The sequence below is a fragment of the Pinus tabuliformis genome, chromosome 4_1, assembly GCF_031772625.1.
Source record: "Pinus tabuliformis cultivar Carrire ecotype Pingquan chromosome 4_1, CPIR1, whole genome shotgun sequence".
Classification (NCBI taxonomy): domain Eukaryota; kingdom Viridiplantae; phylum Streptophyta; class Pinopsida; order Pinales; family Pinaceae; genus Pinus; species Pinus tabuliformis.
This window is the reverse complement of record NC_142303.1, coordinates 60,665,517-60,687,111: the sequence shown is the minus strand read 5'-3', so window position 1 is coordinate 60,687,111 and position 21,595 is coordinate 60,665,517. Positions and strand designations below refer to the sequence as shown.

At 38.3% G+C, this 21,595-nt stretch overlaps 1 protein-coding gene across 3 annotated transcripts in view; it reads right to left on the bottom strand.

The window, feature by feature from the left end:
* Window positions 1-1,403: 1,403 nt before the first annotated feature.
* The window catches only part of LOC149174161 (chaperone protein dnaJ 15-like), a 78,244-nt gene continuing 58,052 nt past the window's right edge, over window positions 1,404-21,595 (bottom strand). The window contains exon 3 of one of the 3 annotated variants that reach the window (XR_016257909.1): window positions 1,404-1,992. Coding sequence is in view for 2 of the 3 variants with exons in the window: in XM_089419199.1 (XP_089275325.1) it covers window positions 9,606-9,777 (172 nt within the window). In the remaining variant the exon portion in view is untranslated. Of the gene's footprint in view, window positions 2,097-9,402; window positions 9,778-21,595 lie in introns of those variants that run through there. The other 2 variants (XM_089419200.1, XM_089419199.1) reach the window with 2 other exon arrangements.

Genomic DNA, 21,595 nt, shown 5'->3' with positions numbered 1-21,595 from the left:
ATTTAATCTGTCATTGGACTACAATCCAAGCATTAAAAAATGTGATGGTGTAGTCTAAGGAGAGAATGGGAGTGGGCCTAAGCCCGTAATATGTATCTGTGTAAACTGTAATCATTTAGTGTCATAAGTTCAACCCCGACATCTAGGCGCCCTTACATAGGTACTTTGAGGTGCTAGAGGAAATTTGTGGAAATCAATTTAGTTGTTAGCATTCATCTTGACAAGAATATTAATGCAAAATGAAATCTCATCATAAACAATATGTCATTATAATAGTAAGACTTGCAATTATCATGACTTTTACCAATATAATTTATCTAAACTCCAAATGCTTATTTCCAAATTTATTTCTTATAGAAACAATTTATTAAAATAAATTACATAATATAAGTTTGTTCAGGGTTGTTAAGGTTTCATTGATCAAAGTTGATCTTACTAAATGGTAATCATCATTATCAACAATCACAATTTAAAATGAATCCATGAGACATGAAACCACACTTTAACTACCACTAATATGAATTTCAAGCCAGGGAAGAAAGTAAAAATATTACAAGCAATGCTACTGCCTTGGGGAAAATGTAAATGCCAAAAAGCATTAAAAAAAAGAAATGCAAATACTAAAAAGCATCCCAAAAAAATGCAAATGTCAAAAAGCATCCAAAAAGACCATAGCAATCATGTCAATCCCAAAGTAAAAAAAGATTCTATAGTATTAACCCAAAAACTAATTTTATAGTGTTAACCCAAGTACATGCATCATTGTTAAACATAATTTCTGTCTGCAACAAAATTTGTAATAAAATATTCACAAGAATAGTTGAAACAACTTATTCTCTAAATAAAAATTCAAAATATAAAATATAGAGAAAAGGTGTGCCTAAGTTAGATTTTATTTTTCACTATTAGAAAAAATAACTTAACATATTTATTACCATCAAAACTATTTAAATGAATGTATATTAAAAAGATAATTTATCTTACCCATTACATTATTATTTTAGTTTAATAGTAAATTAATGAGAGATTTTTTATCACCAATCCAATTTCGATTATCAAAACAAAAAAATATTCAGAAAGAATATCTTATTAAAAAAAATTCGATTATCTTATTAAAAATCCTCAAACCCAATTTCGATTTTCAGAAAGAAAATGTCACTAACTTATTAAGAATCCTAAAATATGACATATCTCACTAATTCCAAAGAAAAATAAAAATGTACCCACTAATAAAATATAAATAGAGGGTGTGACTTACCTTTCAAATATTTAAAATAAATCTCTATACAACAATGTCGAAGTCAATATTTTAAATTAATAAACATCTCTGCAAGCAATACATTTAAGAAAACGTAAATGTGGACAGAACCAATTTATAAGAATGTGCCTTGGAAAAATAGAAATAAATCTAAAATTGAATCATATTTTGTAAACTACAGAACATTTACATGTTTCCTTACAACATATAATTGGTCTCGAGCTATGAGCGAAAAATCAAACGATGGTGAATTCAAATCCTGCATGTCCACACCTCTATTTTACACAACTGAAGACGTCCATATCAGAGTGTATGTTCTCACACGCTTGGCTTCCGGAGAGTCAGCATCCCCAACTGGCATCTGATACCACCCAGCCGACCCCACTTGAAAACTTCGATAAAGGCTCCCTTGTTTCTCATTGAAGACAGATTCCTCAAGAACAGAAAAGTGGAGCAAACAGGGTGGAGCAGTCGACTCATACTCATACAGTCTATTATCCTAGTTGCATATATTCACTGTACATCCATCCATCTCTTCTTTGAAATTGCAAGTCATCATCCATGATTACACTGCATCACCGCTTAACGGTGCTGTTGGTATGGATATTTGTACTGCTCTGCTTCACACAGCGGATTTCTGCTACGAGTCGTTCTGGTTGGAAAACTCTCAACGGTTGGTGTTTCTTGCCATTCTTTCTTCTTCTGTGTTATGACTGCTAATTTATGTCATGTAACTGCATTGAATACATGTCAATTACTTGATTAAATCACGCTTGCCTTGGTTATGTCAGAAACATCAACTAGCACAGACTCATATGAACCCAGTTCTGAGATACACCTGCACGTTGCAAAGTTGAAGTTACTTTTTAAAGTTTTAGCATTTGATACTTTGGCCATTTGTACGAGTTGCAGATATGCATCTTGCATTGTTAGCACTTAGGTTTTTACTTGATGAAAAGTTATAATCATAAATATGGAAACCTCATCTGTAATCTAGAAAGACTACTCACTGTCACTCAGATGGTTCTTTTACTAAATTTAGGTTGGTTTTTTTCCAACACAAGGAAATTTCTAAGGTAATTTAATTCTAGATAAAAGGTATTAAATGTAGTTTAGGAATTTGGTTTTAGTCAAATTGTAGTAAACAATCTCCAAATTTATATAATAGAATTTCAAGCCTAGTTGAAAGTAATGAATTAGTGTCATTTCGTAGCCTTAGAGGGTGAGTGCATGGATCTGGGGGTTACACTTTTTGGCAACAGAGGGCGTATTTTGGGTGAAAAACAATAGCTCAATCGAGCGATCTTTGAGCCCTTGATCAAGCTGTTTGAGCACTTAAAGATAGTTTGATCGAGCTTTAAAACAAACCCTCAATCGAGCTCCTATATAACCCAAGATTATCTAGGAGCTCCATCAAGCCAAGTTTTTGAAATTTCCCGCCAATACAACCTGGGTGTGGAATTAAAAAAGGTGGCTCGATCAAGATATAGGCTCGATCAAGCCTTGAAGCTAGATCGAGCCTTAAAGCTAGATCTAGATATAGAGAATAGAGGATTTTTTCATGAATACAACATGATCAACTCCGCCACTTAAGGACAAATTATGCCCTAAATCTGCCAAGGTACAAAATGGTGTTGCAAAGAACTCTGCAGAAAGGGAGCTAAAACTCTGTTTTTTAGGCCCTTAGCAGTTCGATCAAGTGTTTAAAACGCTCGATCGAATGTTTGAGACAAAATTTCAAATAACTCGATCAAGGGTTTAAGAAACCCTCGATCGAGCCCTTAACGTGGTTAAATAGAGGCTCGATCTAGCCTATAGCTAGTCAAATTGAAGAAGACTCTACGTAATTGAAGCTCCAACTCTATGCATGCAATCTAGATGATCATTCGAGTAAACTAGAAATAAACTCATCATAACTAAAGTCTATCTCATGAGCTTGCACTCATGCTAGAGAAAGACAAATCGAGGTCTTCACTGGCTAAGGCACAAGCCAAAGGACCTTCTCTCGCTACATTTTCAACACTCCCTCTTAGCAAAGAAGGGATTCTGTATAACTCTCAACTTATCTCTGAGATAGATGAAACTGCCTCTTACCAATGCCTTGGTCAAGATATTTGTTGTCTGCTCCTCTGTCGGAATGTATGGTTAGCTTCACTATCCCTTTCTGTACATAGTCCCTAAGATGATGATACATGATATTGATATGCTTGGAGTGATAGCGAAACACTGGATTCTCAGAGAGCTTAATGCAATTTTGATTGTCACAGTGTATCACAGTAGGCTCCATCCCCTGCCTAAAAAGTCCCACAAGCAACTTCCTCATCCAGATTGGCTTCACATGTTGCCAAGTTGGCAGCCATGTATTCAGCGTTTGTGTCATGCTAAACCAGAGAACAGTTGTTGACACAATGTTGAAGACCCAACCTGGAGTACTCTTCCAACCTCTAAATCTCCTTGCCTACTATGCTTTTGTGAAGCCCTCAAGCCTCACTCCATCAACCTATTTGTACCATAATCCATAATCTCTTGTGCCTCTAAGATACCTCAAAACACAATTCACAGCAACCCAATGAACTCTGGTCGGATCCATCATGAACTAACTCAATTGGTTCACTGCAAAACATATGTCAGGTCATGTGTTAACTAAGTACATAAACAACCTGATGTGATGCTTGTATAATGCAGCATCTACTCACTCTACTTTGCTAGCGTCCATCTTCCTCTTGTTTGTGACTAGAGGCATGGTCATGAGCCTGCAATCTTTCATATGAAACCTCCTGAGAATCTCTATAGTGTACTTCCCTTGTCCCAAGAAGATTTCCCCATCACCGTGCCATACTTCCAACCCGAGGAAATAGTGCATAAGCCCTATATCCTTCATCTCAAATTCTCTTGTAAGATTTGCCTTGCAATCCTGAATCAAGTTATTTGCGCTAGTCAATATAATATCATCAACATAGAGCACTAGAATGAGCGGAAGTCATGCAACAATGATGTGTGAAAATTCCTTGATTGCAATTACTGGATATTATTCTCCTAAGTCGTAACTGTTAGTAGTTTAATTGTTTACGGCAATTATCAAATAATTCACAATTGCAATCTTCAACATAAAATACATTGTGGAAAATAAAATCAAGAACTGAGAAATAAATGCACATAAAAATCGACATAAGTATTTTTGGACTAACACCCCCCATAAAAACCCCGAAGGGAAAACCAGTGCAGCAGATGAGGGTTTATTTTATTATTTAGCAACAAATGGAGAATTACAACTGCGAGCATTCTTACCCTCGCTCTGGAAATTTATCTCAACTAGGAAAATTACTTTTTCCCTCACAGCAACTGGATCTAGCCCTCTTTGGCAAATTCGCACTTCCCAACAAATTCACTCTGTTGGACTAGAATGTGCACTATTTACAGCAGAGAAATCGATCTGCGTCTAAATCACTTTCAGATGAGTCGTCTTGCCTTTTCTGCCTCTAGATCTAATTCACTCTATCTCTAGAATGCAGATCTAGATTCCTGCACTTGCTCTAGAGATCTTGCATTCCCACTTTTTAGGCAACCGGGCAACTTGCATTTTAGATTTTTGGCTTTCCTGCTGGATAATTTGGCCTTCCTTTCCTGGATCTGGAAATTGGAAAGCACTTTGAGAATTTCCGAGAAATTCTCCCTATTGCAAACCCCTGCAACTTGTTTTTCCTAGCTCAAACTGCACCCTCACTAAATCTATAAACTAGGTAGCTCGATCTGCCTTAATCACGCTAATCACTTTGATGCAATTGATGCTTTCCCCAAGCCCTTCGACCTGCTCTTATAATCTCTCGTTGAGACTTCAACGACCACGATTTAATCTCCATCGATGGCTAAGATCGATTAGACTTCATCAATAGAAGTCTCTAGAGCAATCTCGAACATACTTAATTAATTATCTTTAATTTACCACTTTTCCTAAGTTAGACATAGGAAATATTTTAATTATGGAAAATTAAATTAATTAAGGTGTTTCCCAAGCTTATCTCATGAAACCTTTTCTGGGTTTTGGAGATGTCATGTTCCTTAGCCTCTTAGCATCTTCTGAGAATAAAACACTTGTATGATGCTATCATAAACTAACATGATGTATTACAGGTATAGTTTTAAAAGCCGGCCTAGCTAACCGGTTACTGGTCTAATCGACCGGTTAGCAAGCCCACCAGTTGGAACTAGTGAAAAAACCCAGTTCAATAGGCTTAGTGGCGGAAAATTTGACCTAACCAGTCCTAAACTGGTCCTAACCGGTCCTAAACCGGTCGATTACCTGCTATGCCCACCAAGGACCCACAGTGCAGCTTTTCCAAGGTAGTTTAGGGGTTTTAGAGGGAAATTAAGGGTGCTTTCCCTCCCAAAACACCCTCTCCAAGCCTTTAAGGAACAAAAACGATTAATTGATCTTGTTTTCGTGCAATACAACCTTCGACTGAGGAGGAACCAAATGATGAACAAAGCACCTGATCTAGATCCCATTGTGTTGGACGATATTGATCCACATCAGAATGGGTGGAGGGGACTGAAGATCCTGTGTTTGACATTGATTTTGATATCGACATGGCTTTAGCGGGGGATGAAGCAGATTTTGTGGCGGCATCAGAACCAGGATCAGTAGCGGCATCAAGGAAAGGCAAAGAACTAATGGAAGGCACTACTCATGCAGGTCGACAAACTCATGCTTCCATTAGCTCCACTTCTATTGTTATTGGTGGCATTGCTATTGAGGTTGCAGATCAGGCTGAGGCATCCTCAGACTCTGCACCAGATGATGTCTATGTAGCTCCTAATGATGATCCTGTGGCTAGTAGTGGTGATGAACTTGATGATTGATCATGTGTACACTGTAGACTTGTAGTAGGCCAATGGCCTCATAGCTTGCAGCATTGTTTTTGGACTTTATAGGCCATTTAGAGCCTCATTGTTTATGTATTTTGCTATTTTGTCGATGATATGTATGCACTCGGCGCCATTTCGATATATTCACCTTTACATGGTATATAAATGAGAAAACTTTGCATATTTGTCTCTATTGGCTTGGAATCATGGTTTTAAATCTTAAAAATAGTTTTGTTTCATTAAAAATTAACTATTTAATGTATTTTTCTAAAAACAGTTCGTTTAGACCAAATCAGTCCCGATTAGACCGGTTCTGGTCGGTAAACCAGTTCATTAGGTGGACCGGTCCGGTCACCGGTTTCGGTTTTAAAAACATTGATTACAGGTTGTCATCCTTCTCACTCTTAGTAAAGCCTATTGTCGCGCAGATTGACACGACAACGCTCAGACCAGGGGCTGTCACTCTGATCCCCGATCCCTCCGTTTAAGCCTGTCTCCCGCGGCTAAGGGGGTAGTCCCTGTGAGATGATGAGACCAACTGTCGACCAGTTGGTTGGGAGACACGAGACACGATCAAGATAAACACTAAAATGATTTAATTAATTGAGCAGACCAGTGCCTTAAAAGATTGTTATTAAAATGATTACTTGTTAAATGATATAAAAAAAAAAAAAAAAAAACATAAACCGTGAACAGCGATCATTTGTCATCAGTGAAATCACATGACCAAAACGATATCCGGCAACTGAAAATTTTGAAGGGATAAATGCCTTAAGTCACCACGAGAATCATGAATTATTAACCAGACATCGTATTCGTATCTCGACTTGAAAATTTTTAGATCTCAGCATGAAAGATATAACATGAAAGCAACTAAACCTGGCAAAAATAATTTTCCACAAAAATTTTTTGCTTTTCAAAAAAAAAAATTTTTTTTTTTTTTTTTATAAAACAAAAGTTAAAAATGAAATCTAAAAATTTAATCTAAAACTAAATTATTTTAAAAATAAAACTAAATCTAAAAAATTATAAATAAATCTTTTTTATTTTTTTATTTTTTCATAAAATTTAAATCTAAAGAAAATAAAGTCCTAAACTACGAAAAAGTTCAACTCAAAATCTAACAAAACCCTAACACATTTCTTTTGCCTTTTCATATATATTTTAAAATCCTAAAACTCTAAAACTAAACAAGGCGTATCGAAAATCTTTATTATTAAAACTATGCTAAAACTTAATCTAATTGAACCTAAAGCATGACTAAACTAAATTTTAAATACAAAATAAAACTAAAACACTACTGCTACGTAACCCTAATAAAACGCAAAAATGAACTCGTGAGCTAAATCAAATTGCGGCGGAATGGAAATCGACCTTACCTGATAGTTACTGAAACGACGTGGCCCTGGCGATGAATTCATTCAAAAGAAATATGCTTTGACTCTGAAAACGATTAGCAAACAAGTTTTTACTGCGATTCCCTGCGGCGGAGGAAACAATTTTACGATAATGCGCTGAGCGAGATCACTGTGTTTATCTGAACGTGTTCATACGCTGGAAACCGTAGGACATCTGAACTGCATACGAATGTGATCTATCTTCTTACGGCTTCAATACTTTGATATGCAGTTTGCAATTTCCGGCACCAGACGGAGGCACGCTGATCAATCCGCATTTATCAATTTCGATTTTAAATCCAGCTTTGCTGCTCACTCATGGGCCGATCTTGATTTATCTCCACGCTGGATTAGAATGCAAATATTGCCTGGTTTGGGTAGGATTTTGAGGGATAGCCAGGTTATGGATTTGGAACAGTTAGAAATGAAATGAGAGGAGAAAGGACGTAGGAAGGGGAGAGGGCTTTGCAGGTCAACGTGAGGGAGAAATGGAAGATCTGATGGGCGGAGAAATGCAGCAAAAAAAATGGAAAACACAGGCTAGAGAAAGCAGATTCACTTGTTGTCACTTTGCATGGAGGAGTGCTATGATCCGGGCAGCCCTGATCTCCTTCTGAAAATATGATCTCAATGAAAACCCTGTAAAACAAAACCCTAAAGAAAAAACCTGTGTAAAGCAAAGATTTAAAACCCTAGAACAAAAAAAATTGAAACCCTAAGACAGCTGATTAATTTACAGATTTGGCCCCTTAACAGCCAGATTTAGCAGTAAGCACAGAAAATATTTTAAGAATAAAAATTTGAGGTTTTCACTGTGAAGAACTTCAGAAAAATATCTCATGCAAATCAGATAAATAAACCGAATGATAGACCCAGGATCAAATCCAACTGGGCTCGGCAAAAAATGCTTGCGGGAGTTGGCTGGTTCAGCCGAGAACTTCCCCGAACGCCCACAAAATTCCTTCAGAAAATGTTTTCTGCACGGCTCAAAACAACCATCAGTAAAGAGGGCAAAAATGCTGCTAGATCTCAAGAGATAATAGAGATACCTGCCATTACTCCAGAAACCCTAACAGCACCCAAACCCTAGCAAGTGAACAAGATACCTGTGCTCACAATACTCTACAGAAAAGTTATTATTAACGGTTGAAAATAACATATGCAGAAAATTAAACAATCTCACAGCATTTCAAGAGAGTAACACCAGCAAGATATGGACCCCAAAGTCTTCTTTTATTAACCAGAAACAGATTTACAAGAGAGCTTCTTCAGTATCAGACTCACAGATCCCTTGATCTGAAATGACCACCTAAGACCCTATATAAAGGAAATGATCCCAACGGCTAGTTCGAATGATCCATGTAGAAATGATCTCGACCGTTGATGAGGATCAAGACATCTCTTGATCTCATCCGTCGATTTATTCACTTAAAATATTATTATTTTATTTAATTTTTTAAATTTTTAAATTTTTTATTATTTTTTATTTTTTAATTTTTTAAATTTTTAAATTTTTAAATTTTTTATTATTCTTTATTTTATTTCATTTTTTAAATTTTTTAATTTTTTATTTTTTATTATTTTTTATTTATTTAATTTTTTTAATTTTTTAATTTTTAAAATTTTTTATTATTTTTTATTTTATTTCATTTTTTAAATGGATCATCGAACTAAGCCTTCGGAAACATCACCTAGGACCTAGGACTTAGGACTCACGAGGGGATTTAAAACATTTTCAACCCTCAAGACACATTTCATGATGACTTTTTACAATTTACATCTCAAGGGGACAAACCCACTTAATACAGACCCTCACAAAATACCCAGTTCTGCGACACAACTATAATCTAGCAGATCAACACACTAGGATTCTCCTAAAATTCTAATGACAAAATCCATCCCGGCTTTGGGGTCAGGTTTGAAGGAAAACTCTGCCGATCAATGGATCGGTGAGACAAAAAACCTTCCGGGACGTAGATTACCACTAGAAAGTTAGGTCCACCTAGGCAATACACATACACGACTCATGTCTGCTAAGATTATTTACAATTCATACATGCAGACTGGGTTTACAATCAAAATGATCAAGCTGCTGATGACTGCAGGATGGCACGGAAACGCTGATCAGGTGCTGCCCCTTTCTTGCAAAGAAAAAGGGGGGGGGGGGTTACTGCATGGGTAGTTGACCAGTAGAGGTCAACATCTGGCTCTACTTGGGGACACGTTGCTGCTTGCAGGAATGTGAGAATCCAGAATCTGCATCCATACAACACAAAAATAAGTAGCGTCCATCCAAAAATCATCATATATGTTAAGCATAGGAAAGATAAAAGCTCTTCATTTATTAACTATCTAAAGCAGAAATAAAAATGCGGAAAAAGCAAGGAGTAGGGTTAGAAATACGATACAAAAAATGCCCCATGGCATCAAATGTGTTCAATATAGTGCATACTGAGCATTTGCCTGCTTTCAGGCAAATCTGTCGGCTGCTTGTCGGATGTGCCATGTCCAATTTTGCATATGGTAGGACTTTTTCCTATCCGAAAATCAAGCTGCTCACGACCGTCTGATGCATCAAATCTTCTTCTTATTTTCTTTCTCTTACGTTTTTTCTTTCTGGCAGGTTGAATTACTGATGACCTGGAACTTTTTGTTTCAAAACTATCAGATGAAGTATGCGTGATATGTCTTTCTTTAGCCCGCATCTGATCTTTATCATTCTTAAGTCTATCTGGATCACCTTCAATTAACCATCTTTCAATCGAATCAATAACCTCCTCATAATAAGCTGGAGCTTGTTGCAACAAATGAGAAGGCTCCTGATCTGTTGATGTTCCCTGGTTTCTCTCATTTTCCAATTGCTGAAACCTTTGAACCTGTATTTTAAATGCATCTATCTGACTAGAGTGTTCAACCTTTATAGCTCTGATTTGTCTGGCATGATGTTCTTCCATGTCTTTTATCACTTTATTGTTCTTTTCCTTTATGTCCATCAAGTAATGTTGCATGAAATTTATTTCTTCTTTATGATTCGCTTGCATGTCAGCCAACTGATTATTATGATTGAACGTCATGATAGTCATTTCCTCTTCCATAGTTAGTAACTTGTTTTGCATAGAGTCAATTTCCCTATCATGATCAGCTTTCATGGTCACCATATTTTCCTCTAAGACTGACATCTTGCTATGCATGTTTCCAATTTCTGTTTCATATTTAGTTTTCATGGCCTCAATTTCTTTAGCATGTTGATTTTGCGTGACCTCAATCTCGCTATTACATTTTTCCAGGTGGGTGCATAAAGTTTTCACATCATTGACATAATTAGTTTGATTGATTTCCATATTTCTCACCAGCATCATTAGATCTCGGAAAATTTGTTTTTGCTCTTCCCTTTCATTGTCATTTGTCCCTGATTTTTCACTATCATGAACTTGATCTGCAATATTTTCGGTGGAAGACACATTCTGATATGAAGATTCATCTTTCTGTTGCACAATTTTAGAGGCAGAAGGCAAGCTGTTTAGATAACCATATCTATTTTCAAAAGCATTGATAATATCAACCAAAGAAGTGAAAGAATCCTTAGGAAAATTGTTAAACCAATTCAAAGCATCATCTTCTAAAGAAAGGACAAATAGACGCATTTTGATATCATCATGATGAAACTGAGGGGGTCTACAATATATGATCATGATGCGAATAAACAAGTCTAGATGCCTTTTAGCAGCGATTGGATCACCATTTGAAAAAATAGGTAATTCAGGAATGGCCTCCTCCGGAAAATCATGGAGACGGTGAGTAAAACGACATGGTTTAAATGAATAATCCATGATGAACAATAAGGGATTGGATGGATGATAGAACTAGCTCTTTGCTCAAGAAAATCAAGAGATGAAAGAAGTGGAGTCGCCACTTGAACAATGAATCTGATTCTAGGATCCAAAAAGTAACCACAAGCAGATATGAGGAAAGCTTCTTGTCTGGGAAGAATGAGAAAGTGGAGTCGCCACCCAGACAAGAAACAAACCGAAGAGATGCTACTGATATGGCGAAAAATAAGGCAATAAAAGATCCAAATGATAACCCAAAAGGTTGAAATTGCCAGCTCAAAATGAGAAAGATGAGAAGGTGAATGTCGATAAAACCTCCAAGGACAGAAAAACTCTATCCCCGGCAACGGCGCCAAAAAATGTTGGCGTTGCCGGCTCAAACCAATGATAGACAGATGAACGATGAATGATGAAAAGATGTTGAAACACCAAGGACAGAAAAACTCTATCCCGGCAACAGCTCCAAAAAATGTTGGCGTTGCCGGGCCAGATGAAAAGATAAAAAAGAGAAGGATGATTGTCGTTTGAAACACCGAGAAAAAGTATCCCCGGCAACGGCACCAAAAAATGTTGGCGTTGCCGGCTCAAACGAATGATATACAGATGAACGATGAAGAATGAAAAGATGATGAAATGCCGAGAAAACAAAGTCCCCGGCAACGGCGCCAAAAAATGTTGTCGCGCAGATTGACACGACAACGCTCAGACTGGGGGCTGTCACTTTGATCCCCGATCCCTCCGTTTAAGCCTGTCTCCCGCGGCTAAGGGGGGTAGTCCCTGTGAGATGATGAGACCAACTGTCGACCAGTTGGTTGGGAGACACGAGACACGATCAAGATAAGCACTAAAATGATTTAATTAATTGAGCAGACCAGTGCCTTAAAAGATTGTTATTAAAATGATTACTTGTTAAATGATATAAAAAAAAAAAAAAAAAAACATAAACCGTGAACAGCGATCATTTGTCATCAGCGAAATCACATGACCAAAACGATATCCGGCAACTGAAAATTTTGAAGGGATAAATGCCTTAAGTCACCACGAGAATCATGAATTATTAACCAGACATCGTATTCGTATCTCGACTTGAAAATTTTTAGATCTCAGCATGAAAGATATAACATGAAAGCAACTGAACCTGGCAAAAATAATTTTCCACAAAAAAATTTTGCTTTTCAAAAAAAAAATTTTTTTTTTTTTTTAATAAAACAAAAGTTAAAAATGAAATCTAAAAAAATCTAAAACTAAATTATTTTAAAAATAAAACTAAATCTAAAAAATTATAAATAAATCTTTTTTATTTTTTTATTTTTTCATAAAATTTAAATCTAAAGAAAATAAAGTCCTAAACTACGAAAAAGTTCAACTCAAAATCTAACAAAACCCTAACACATTTCTTTTGCCTTTTCATATATATTTTAAAATCCTAAAACTCTAAAACTAAACAAGGCGTATCGAAAATCTTTATTATTAAAACTATGCTAAAACTTAATCTAATTGAACCTAAAGCATGACTAAACTAAATTTTAAATACAAAATAAAACTAAAACACTACTGCTACGTAACCCTAATAAAACGCAAAAATGAACTCGTGAGCTAAATCAAATTGCGGCGGAATGGAAATCGACCTTACCTGATAGTTACTGAAACGACGTGGCCCTGGCGATGAATTCATTCAAAAGAAATATGCTTTGACTCTGAAAACGATTAGCAAACAAGTTTTTACTGCGATTCCCTGCGGCGGAGGAAACAATCTTATGATAATGCGCTGAGCGAGATCACTGCGTTTATCTGAACGTGTTCATACGCTGGAAACCGTAGGACATCTGAACTCCATACGAATGTGATCTATCTTCTTACGGCTTCAATACTTTGATATGCAGTTTGCAATTTCCGGCACCAGACGGAGGCACGCTGATCAATCCGCATTTATCAATTTCGATTTTAAATCCAGCTTTGTTGCTCACTCATGGGACGATCTTGATTTATCTCCACGCTGGATTAGAATGCAAATATTGCCTGGTTTGGGTAGGATTTTGAGGGATAGCCAGGTTATGGATTTGGAACAGTTAGAAATGAAATGAGAGGAGAAAGGACGCAGGAAGGGGAGAGGGCTTTGCAGGTCAACGTGAGGGAGAAATGGAAGATTTGATGGGCGGAGAAATGCAGCAAAAAAAATGGAAAACACAGGCTAGAGAAAGCAGATTCACTTGTTGTCACTTTGCATGGAGGAGTGCTATGATCCGGGCAGCCCTGATCTCCTTCTGAAAATCTGATCTCAATGAAAACCCTGTAAAACAAAACCCTAAAGAAAAAACCTGTGTAAAGCAAAGATTTAAAACCCTAGAACAAAAAAAATTGAAACCCTAAGACAGCTGATTAATTTACAGATTTGGCCCCTTAACAGCCAGATTTAGCAGTAAGCACAGAAAATATTTTAAGAATAAAAATTTGAGGTTTTCACTGTGAAGAACTTCAGAAAAATATCTCATGCAAATCAGATAAATAAACCGAATGATAGACCCAGGATCAAATCCAACTGGGCTCGGCAAAAAATGCTTGCGGGAGTTGGCTGGTTCAGCCGAGAACTTCCCCGAACGCCCACAAAATTCCTTCAGAAAATGTTTTCTGCACGGCTCAAAACAACCATCAGTAAAGAGGGCAAAAATGCTGCTAGATCTCAAGAGATAATGGAGATACCTGCCATTACTCCAGAAACCCTAACAGCACCCAAACCCTAGCAAGTGAACAAGATACCTGTGCTCACAATACTCTACAGAAAAGCTATTATTAACGGCTGAAAATAACATATGCAGAAAATTAAACAATCTCACAACATTTCAAGAGAGTAACACCAGCAAGATATGGACCCCAAAGTCTTCTTTTATTAACCAGAAACAGATTTACAAGAGAGCTTCTTCAGTATCAGACTCACAGATCCCTTGATCTGAAATGACCACCTAAGACCCTATATAAAGGAAATGATCCCAACGGCTAGTTCGAATGATCCATGTAGAAATGATCTCGACCGTTGATGAGGATCAAGACATCTCTTGATCTCATCCGTCGATTTATTCACTTAAAATATTATTATTTTATTTAATTTTAAATTTTTAAATTTTTAAATTTTTTATTTATTTAATTTTTTAAATTTTTAAATTTTTTAATTTTTTATTATTTTTTATTTTATTTCATTTTTTAAATTTTTAAATTTTTTATTATTTTTTATTTATTTAATTTTTTAATTTTTAAATTTTTAATCTTTTTTATTATTTTTTATTTTATTTCATTTTTTAAATGGATCATCGAACTAAGCCTTCGGAAACATCACCTAGGACCTAGGACTTAGGACTCACGAAGGGATTTAAAACATTTTCAACCCTCAAGACACATTTCATGATGACTTTTTACAATTTACATCTCAAGGGGACAAACCCACTTAATACAGACCCTCACAAAATACCCAGTTCTGCGACACAACTATAATCTAGCAGATCAACACACTAGGATTCTCCTAAAGTTCTAATGACAAAATCCATCCCGGCTTTGGGGTCAGGTTTGAAAGAAAACTCTGCCGATCCATGGATCGGTGAGACAAAAAACCTTCCGGGACGTAGATTACCACTAGAAAGTTAGGTCCACCTAGGCAATACACATACACGACTCATGTCTGCTAAGATTATTTACAATTCATACATGCAGACTGGGTTTACAATCAAAATGATCAAGTTGCTGATGACTGCAGGATGGCACGGAAACGCTGATCAGGTGCTGCCCCTTTCTTGCAAAGAAAAAGGGGGGGGGTACTGCATGGGTAGTTGACCAGTAGAGGTCAACAAAGCCCAATCCTCGAAGGTAGCTATCAATGTGAGTGTATCATGCTCTCGAAGCCTACTTGAGCCTGTAAAGAGCTCTCTTCAATAAACAGACATGAGTGTCTCAGCTGAAAGTCTCAAACTCCTCTAGTTGCTCCATATAAATCTCCTCTTCAACCACACCATTAAGGAATGTTGGCTTCACCTCCATGATCCGAGTTGACTCAACAACCGAATTTAACCAAGATCTTTTACTTCCATGATGTGGTTAGAATTGCATTTAAAAGAGCATAAAGGAACATGTATGCATGTTGTAAAGAAGAGGGAACATGACAAGAATCAGCAACATAAAACATAAGACGTTGATAACGGAGTTCGACCAGGAGGGACTACGTCTCCAGGCCCCGGTGTCAAGATGGTGTAGGCCGCTGCATTAAGTGCTGGAAAGAGTGATGATGTACATGAATGTGCACTCTATCATGCAAGGAATATGCCCTCATGCAGGAGTGGCTCAACGAGATGTACCGTTGCAGGTACTCTCATTCACAAAAGGACTCCTATAAGCATGACATAATTTCACGTATGATAACAATGAGCATCCCACCAACATGGCATCAAAGGGATCTCAATTCAAACATACATGGCGACACATGAGTATCCCGTCAACATGGCGACAAAGGGATCTCAATCAAAACATGACAATAAGTACATCTCACATCAAGAACAAAACAAGATCCCACATCAACATCAAACAGGGATCTTTACAGCACAATGCATCTCAAGCAAAGAGACAAAAAAGTACATGATCACACTGCATATACCTCACATCAAGGAGTTATCTGAAGAAGAGGATGATACACTGCTGGATCTAGATGTACCATCAATCTCGTGCCGTCGAATATTATGGAAATCACTGCTCACACATTGAATGCTAACACTTACACTCCACTTTGAAAAGTGGCCGAAAAATGGAATGATCAAATGGAAAATCTAATTACACCATCAGATTCATGGCGTCGAATAGTGTAAAATCAACTGTCAAATTTCTGAATTCTGACAAAGTGAAAATCTGGGGCTACAGGAATCTTTTAGATTCCCCCTAGATTCCTCAAAGATTCCCTCCTCCGAGTCATCTGAAGATCTGCTGCTCAGATCAAAATTTTGTTTGTGCCATCAAGTTCGTGTTGCTGAGAGGTGTAGGATCGACATAAAGTTTGTCCAATTTGGACACTGAAAACATTTCGCCCTCTTGAAAGTTGGGCTCAATCATGGTTCCACTTGCGTCCACTCCACGCTCATGGTTCCACCTGCAATTCATTAAAAAATTGTCTCGAAAAGCGTGTCAAGGTTCCGCTCCTGGTTTCGTTGCTCATGGCTCTGCAATAAAATATTAATATATCGATTTCCGTGTTGGCTTCTCCGCTCTACAATCCGCTCCCCCGTGCAAAATGAATTGAAAGGTTTATATAGTAAATCCGTGGTAGAGTTTTCAAAACCTAACCGCTTGGCGTATTGGTTAACGCGGGTCGTTGGAGGCGGGTAGGTCGGGGGTTCAAACCCCACCAACCTCCCATAGATGGCGCATTATATATAATTTTAGACTTGGCACGTATTATTTTTAAACAATGGTTAATTAATTTTTGGAATGGCACGGTTTTATCACTGTTTACATGGGCGCATTTAACGTTGGTGGAACCATGTTATGGTAACCGTTGGAGTGTTAAATATAAATGTCGCATTTAAGTGGTGAGGCGGTTTGGGTTGGGCAGCCCGTGGAGCGGGCCGGCCACGTGGCCGGGCGGGTTCGATTTCCGTCAACCCATAACTATATGGGTTATGTTGTATGGAGGTTGGGTATGGGTCGGGTCCACTGGAGGTGGCCCGCCCAACCCGTTTTCATTATATTAAAAGCCACGGTATAAAGTGGTTGGGGCCGGCGAGGGTCACGACTTGTCAGCGCATTAATTAAAAATTGTTTATATATATATATATATATATGTCGTTTGGGTCTGATGGAGGTGGTGGGGGCCATGGCTTGCCACCCTTTATATTTATTTATTTATTTTTTATAACTAATAAGTCATTTTTTTTTATTTTGTCTAATATCAGGGTTATTAGACAAATTATGAATCCAACAAATTTGCCTGCTCCTCGGGAGCCAGATTCCATGTCCGAGACTCAGTGAATTGTAGGACCATTAAACCTGGCCCATTGCCCAACTTTGACCAAAACTTTGACTGGCTCTTTCTCCCTCATACGAGCTCAGATTTGAGTGTCGTTCACACCGTTGGAAGCAGGGCGACAAGCACTTCGATTTGGTGCTGGTTTGAGAGCAATCTGACCACTTTGAATTTTGACCCTTTCTGAGTCCTTTGGGACTTCTACATGTGTCTAGAGCCACTTCCTCCCCACTGGAGTTTTTGGTCCTCCAAAAGCATGAAAAATAATCTACAACTTCTTTGTACCCCGTCTGCACTTACAAGTATCTGATATGTCACCCTTCCTTCCACTTCACCTTTGTCCTCCGGAGCCATAGGCGATGAGTCGACACCTGCAACCTCTGCAAGCCTGTAGTACAATTCTGCAAATTACATGCTTGACTTACAAGACCAACTAATGACCCAAGCATCCCATACTTGCCACGAGTTTAGAATACATACTCGGTGGTCAAATCTACATCAAAATGGAAACAATACCCCACCTATGAAAACAAGGCCAACATATCATTATTGCTTCAACAAGTGATGGAAAACACATCATCACTGCAACACATGATTTACAAAAATAAGGCCAAACAATATTGTTGTTTTGACAAGTGATGGAAACAAAAACATCACTTTCAGAGTTTAAAATGCAACAAAAAATAAGACCAGTCATCATTGTTGCTTATCAAGTGATGGAAAACACATCATCACTTTTACAAAAGCATGACCATCACAAGCTAACATATCTAAAAACCATTTTTCACTTATCGATGTGAATGGGTCATCCCCCTATGATGGTTTTGTTTGTCGAACGTTTTTTTTCAACTGGTTCATGCACGGATGCTTTGTTTTTAAGGCGCTACTCTAGATGGAGCCTCCAACACGTGGCTCTTTGATGGCCACCTCTGTCACAATGACTCCAATAGGTCTTCTTCCTCCAGATCTGCTCTACCTTTTTCTTTTCCTGCTGTTGAGAGGGTCTTTCACGCCTCATCCTTTTTCGTGTTGCCATTCTCCTCCAACGCTCAACAAATGTATGGTTATGTAATCCACAAAAAGTACATGTTTTACGATGCCATGTTTTATGTTCATCATTAACAACATGATTGTAATTGAAATGAACATTCAATTATTGAGACTTGTTATACCTTTCCTTGTTGTCCCTGGTGTAATTATGGCGATGAGAGCTTGCCTCATCTATTTTCCTGCAATGGACACTGCCATGGGATGATGGTGATGAGTTCCGATCATTCTCTTTCCTTGACGATTTCAACGATGTCTCGAAAGCATCTAACACCTTCGAGCAATCTCCTTCAGTGTATCCCAAGCCTGCAAATTGAGGTTTATGCACAACCTCCAATGGTTGAATTATGCCTTGCTTATTAACACCAAGTTCTTTTTCCTCCTTGTACCTCATTTTGGTAAGGAGCCTCATGTTTGTCCCTGTAATTGGGATCTGTTAAAATTGGCAACTAGGGCAAAACTCCATGTGGGTCATTTTATTTATGGCAACTGATATTTTTCTTGGATCTTTCTCATCGAGAGGTGTAGGATTGATCTAAAGATCATCCGATTCCGATAAGTATTCATGGAGTTGTAAATTTATTTGTGTTATAAGACAATTTGTCAAAGTCGACCAGCAACCAAATAACCCTCACATGTGCTCAACATTTTAGTATAAAAGGAGGTGACTTGATAGTCATTTCTACACACACTTCACTCTTGATTTCTCTCCACTTGTTCTGGGTTTTAGTGGAAGAGAAATCTAGGAGAGGAAGCCCTAAACGCAGAAGGTAAGGCGCCCTAGCATGAGACCTATACGCAGTCAACAAGGAAGCCTACACGCTGCCCTAAACGCTGGTCTAATACAACCCTAAACGTTGATCTAATCCAGCCATAAACATTGGTCTAATCCATCCCTAACCGCAGTCAAACAAAAAGGTCTTAGCCACAGCAAATGGAGGGCTAAGTTGTTGTAAAAGAGGCCAAGGTCGGGCAGACTGTTTCAGGGCTGCGTAGAGGTGTCTTGGGTGCAAGAAAGGGCTGCGTATGACACTATATGGAGAGGCCTAAAGACATGTCCTATGTTGTTGTTCTAAAGATCCCTAGCAGCAGTCAATAAGTGGAGATCAACTGCCGCAGTCCTAATTCTAGTCTCACCCTAACTGCTGGTCAAGGAAAGCTGGCTGCAGTCCTTATGGGGTTGACTGTGGGATAACATGGAGGCTACAGCAGTGTGCTCTAACAAACAGAGTTGGAGCAGCATGCCAATAGGTAGGATTGTTGATGGCCCAACCTAAACGCTGCCCAGAATTCCAATGCAGCAAATAGAAAAGGTCAGCAAGGTACAGCAATGCCACTTGGGACAGCAAAGTGGCAAACATAGTGCAGCAATGCCACATAGGAGCAGCAAAAGCACATTGGGACAACAGTGGCAAGCATGGTGTTGCAAGGGATAGCAGCATGGTAAAAAGGACAGCAAGGACATGGTGCTTGTTGGAGCATGTTACAATGGGACAGCAACAACAGCAAGGTGCAACAAATGCAATCATGGTGCAGCAGTATGAGCAGTGACAGGATTGTGACAAGGAGCAGCATGATGTGAAATCCTACAGCACAATGATGGGCATCCTGACAATGTGAAGTGTAGCATGTTGTGTGCCAGTGATATTAAATGCTACAATGAGATGCAGCATGATGGGCATAGTAAGGTACAGGATGAGGCAGCACTAGTAAGTGCAGCAAGATGTTGTAGTACCGGAAGGTGCAGCGTAAGGTGCAGCAGTATGATGTCTGCAGCGTGGTAATGAGGTCCAGCATAGTGATGATGGGTGCAGCACGATGCAGCACAATGAGATAAAACATGATGACAAGGTGCAGCACAATGCATGGTGATGGAGTCACCTGAGAGAATCAGTTGAAGCAACATGTCTTCAACTGAGTTCAGCTACCTCATGTATCATCTACTTAGAGATGATCTATGCTCTTATTTAGATAAGTCAACGTGTTGATTTATGTTGTATATGTACTATCTCTCTCTCTCTCTCTGCTGAACTATTGAAGAACATATAAGAAGAATTGATGAAGGGTTCCCCACATTGGGGTTTGTCCCTGGCTAGTGCCACATCTTGTGTCCTCTTATCTTGGCTTGTCTTCTGCGATTTATGTTTATGTTCTATCTGCAATTTACTATTATGTTGATGTGATTGCTAATATGGAAAAGATATTGAGCTAACTGTGAAAAATGAAATAAATTTCTCTAAGCATAGACCTAAAATTTAACGTGGTATTAGAGGTGAGGTGAAGACAAAGCCCAAGCAAGAGTGAAAGAGCAATCACTAAAGACAGTTGGGAAAGGACAAAAGGATCAATGGATTCCTCATCCCTCTTCAAATTCACCAAAGGTGAAGTCGAAGCAGAATATTATCAGAATGGCTCAGCGGAAACTTCCGATGGCCTACCCAAAGATCACTTCAATGGCAAGTCCAGGTCTAAGGGTGGAAGGAAAGGTAGATTCGGCCATTATGCTGAGGAGTGTCCGAATGGTAAGGACACATCACTTGATGATGATAACAATCATTCCAGGGATGATCGAAGGAATGCAGGTCATCAAGAAAACGGCCAATCTTCAAAGAAAGCACAGAACCCCAGGTATGAAGAATCAAATGTTGTTTCTGATAAGATAAAGAAGCGTTATCTTGTATTGGCCCTCTCCTTCAGACTCTTTGGGAATCTGGCTTATTGATTGTAGTGCTTCAAGGTACTTCATCAAATAGAAGGGTGCTCTCTCTAATTCAGTAGAGATGGAAACAATCGTGGGATTATACTTGGAGTCGATGCCACCTATCCCGGAAAGGGTGTAGGAAATGTTACCCCTCAATTGAATGAGAGTACCTCTATTCATTTACGAGAATCTCTTTATGTACCTGATCACAAGAAGAACCTGGTGTCCATTTCGGCAATGGAAGTCAAAGGTTTCAAGGTGGCATTCATCAATGGAAACGTATGTGTTTGAAAATGAAATTTTTCAAAGATGCTTTTACTCATGGGTTCAGGGTTAGCAATTGTATCAAGTTGGAGGATGGTCCATTAGGGACCATGTCAGTTGACACATCTCATCTATAGCGTCGGAGGTCTGCTTATTATGGGGCCCTACCCGATGTGAGTTAGATAGTGTCAAGGATGCCTGAATTCAAGAAGAGCATGAAGGTACATGTCCGAGATG